The sequence below is a fragment of the Mus caroli genome, chromosome 5 (genome assembly GCF_900094665.2).
Source record: "Mus caroli chromosome 5, CAROLI_EIJ_v1.1, whole genome shotgun sequence".
NCBI classification, from domain to species: Eukaryota; Metazoa; Chordata; class Mammalia; order Rodentia; family Muridae; genus Mus; species Mus caroli.
The window spans coordinates 128,553,551-128,557,021 of record NC_034574.1 but is presented as its reverse complement, the minus strand read 5'-3'; the positions used below and the strand labels follow the sequence as shown (position 1 = coordinate 128,557,021).

Here is a 3,471-nt window from a genome sequence, read left to right as displayed (position 1 = left end):
AGGATGACCTTGACCTCCTGATCTTCCTGCCTCCATCTAATTGCTGGGATTGCAGGCTTCAGCTTCTTCACGCACTGCCATCTCAGTGGTCCTTAGGGTGCGTGGTCCAAACTATACTCTGCCGCTAACATATTCAGCAGCAAGGGGAACTCAGGCTCAGTGGGTAAATCACACCGTGAACTCATCAAGTGCTCACAGAGAGTGGCGCTCGGGGCCACTAAGTAGACCAAGAAACAGAGAGAGAGAAAGAATAAGGGTCAGCATCTCACCAGCTCGGCCCAGCAAGAAACCATAAACTCAAGGAAGCCAGAGTCTACTTCAGTTGCAGCCACAGATTCTGAGAGGATTTGGGACATAGTGGGCAAAGATCTTAGGAGACAGTGGCTCAGTAAATCGTTGATGGAACAGGTGAGACCGAATCCAGTTCTCCTTTGTTTTCCATATGTTTGTAGGTGGTGTGTGTCTGATTATTAAAGAAGACTCAAAAGCATAGGGTCACACCCCAAACNTAAGCCCCCAATTCCCAGGAAGCTGGCTCCTTATGTCCTGCGCCCCACCTTGGGGAACAGTGTGGAAGGAAGGGCTGCCCAGGATGTCCAGTGAAAGGGGTAGATAGCCAAGGGGTCTCTGAGGGCACCACTCACGTTGTCTGGATCTTGCTGAACTCCGGTATCTCCTCTTTCTTCTTTTTAAAGATGAACCAGTAGGTCAGGACCCCCACGATGAGAGAAAACAGAACCATGTCCGTTGTGCTGAATAGAGACACTTCTTCAGCCACTGCCTCAGGCATGGTGGCACTGGTGTCTTCGTGAGAGTCCCCCATGTTGGTGACACAACTGTCAGGAGAGAACCAGCAGATGTCAGTAAGGAGGAGTCGAGTGGCCCCGAGGCCGGCAGAGGTGCCCATCTGAACGCTTCAGCGTGAGGGCCGCACGGACTGAGCAGGGGAAGTTGCCTCAGCAAGGCCGCTGCAGCCTAGGGAAGAGCTAACACCCACAAACCACCCTGATGGTGGCGGCTCTGTCACGGGTAGGATGAGCCCCTTAGCCAATGAGAACAGAAACCATGGCTCCCCGTGTCCCTGAGCATCTCCAACTCTGTAGGACACATGTAGGTCCTTGTGCTCACCGTTAAGCACCAAGGAAACCAGGATGGTTAAACACACATGGTTGTCTCTTCAAAGGTGTGTGTGTAACCTGTTTTCTGCCCAGAAGGCTAAGAACGGATGTGGTTAAGGGCCTGGTGACCTCCGTGCTCTGTGTATGGACAGCCACAACAGCTCTCCCAGACTCTTAGGTTTATCGCCGTCAATCTGCAGGCTATCCTTCGGGAGAGCCTTATCTGAGCACGGTTTACCTTGAGCCTGCTTTCTTCGTTCGTCTACAGAACCTATCTTTATGGAAGATGTCACTTGTACTTTACAAGAGCTCTGATGTAATTATGTCTTAAACTTTGCTGTACACATGGGACTGAGTTAATTATCATCAAGAAACTTCTTCCTAAATTATACTGAGTTTAAATATGCCTAAAAGAAACTGCCTAAAATTTGAGCCAAGCCTGCCTGAATGGTATTGAATCGACGCTCCCTCTTGCTTCTCCTGGATCAACACGCTGATGGCTGTGGCGTTTGCAAAGACCCCCACACATGCCCACAAAGACAAAGGCACGACTAGGACCCCAGTAGAGAGATAGCTACTTTGCCCCAAAGGCTGGGCTCTTGACTTGTCTGAATGGGACGTGGTCCTAAGTCTTTGCAACTGGCCCTGGAGATTCGGGCTGATTAGAATACATTAACTGGAGACCCCAGGCCTCAGGAACAGGTCCAACTAACAGTGAGTCTTACGGTAAACACACAGCCTGGCATCTGGTACTTGGAAACCCTGAGCTGGTTTGACATCCATAGGTCNTAGCGACACAGTCTAGGCTTCTAGACCTGCAAGCCTGATGCCCACAATATCCTTGATGCCAAGGCCCTAAGGACATTCATTTACCGTTGGTCACAGCTGATTTTCAACTGATGCTTGGGTCAGGTCCTGAGACTACCACCATAAACTGCAAATGTCACTGACTTAAAAGTGTATTTAAGGGGTTGAAGAGACTAAGTGTTTGCTTTGCAAGTCTGAGGACCTGGGTTCAAACCCCGGAGCTTGTATTTAAAAAAACCAAAGCTGACTATGGCTGGTGAGGTGGCTCATCAGGTCTAGGCACAATGACCTGAATTCCACACCTGGGACCCACAGTGGAACGAGAATGGACTCCTGAAAGCTGTCTACTAACCTCCACACATGCACGCGCACATGCGCACGTGCACACACACACACACACACACACACACACACTTTCATACACAAGCACATACACAAATAAAAACAGAAAGCTGTAAAGCCAGGTATGCTAGTGATCCCAGTCCCAGTGCTGAGAAGGCAGAGGGCAGAGGACTGAGTTGGCTTTCCTGTAGAACACTACTTAAGGTTGTTCTCCGGTGTGTACATGCACACAGGAGCACTCGCACACGTGTGCACACACTGTATTTAATATGACTAACTNAGCAAATACTGTAACATCTTGGCTTCATGAGAGGTGCTCAAGACAGCTTCATGGTCTGTTGGACAAAATCATCCCCCTCGAAGCCTACGAGGTACCAACTTGCTGACTTTTCACGCCATTGTTAAAGCAGGGACCATCTTTGCTTCATACAGGAAGTCATCCATCATTGCCAAGAGAATGAAATGTCATCTACGTGACCCCCCTGCTCCCCCCGCCGCCCCCCCCTCACAAGGAGAGGCCAACTGGAAATGCCACCCCAGCCTTTCCCGCAGCCCGCCCTCCAGGCTTCAGCTCCCACGCCCACGCTGTAACACGCCACAGTTATAAGTAAAAAAAGCTTTCCTCAATTCTCAGTCCTGGGGAGACACTGAACCAGACATGGTCTTGGGAGTGCTCGGCTGGCCTATTCAGCATGAAAACCTGGCAGGTAGGGAGATCTGATCAGGGTCACAACAGCATGAGGTCCAGAACCCCAGGGGCAGGCTGTCCCTTCTGTTTCCTCATAGTCCTGTGACTGAGTGTGTGCTGCTCCAGTCACAACTCTGTCAGAAATGCCTGAGTCATATCTCGGCAACCCAGGCCAGTTGAGGTGGCTTCCTGTCAGCTTCCGTTTGCTGTCACAGCTTCAGGCACTGAGCCAGCCAGCCTCAATCTGGGCTATCTGTCCTTCCAGTCTACAGCCCACTAGAGAGTCGGCTTCTTCTCGGAGTTTAGACAAATGCTTTTCTAAAAGCTGGCTCTCATCTCAACTTATCCTTACTCGTCCTTATGGGGTGGTGCTGAGAATGAGACCCAGGGCTTCCCACAGGGTAGACACTGCTCCACCACTGAGCCACGTCTCCAGCCCATCACTGGGAATCCTAGGCAGGCCCTCTACCATTGAGCAAAGCTCCCAGCCTCAGGAAGGGGGTTCTACTATACCAC

General features: G+C 50.8%; 1 protein-coding gene across 1 annotated transcript in view; it reads right to left on the bottom strand.

Annotated features, from left to right (window-relative positions):
• The window catches only part of LOC110294708 (NADPH--cytochrome P450 reductase), a 45,250-nt gene that overhangs the window by 18,200 nt on the left and 23,579 nt on the right, over positions 1-3,471 (bottom strand). The window contains exon 2 of the mRNA XM_021163114.1: positions 645-836. Within this exon, the coding sequence (XP_021018773.1) occupies positions 645-823 (179 nt within the window). The 5' untranslated portion in view covers positions 824-836. The remainder of the gene's footprint in view (positions 1-644; positions 837-3,471) is intronic.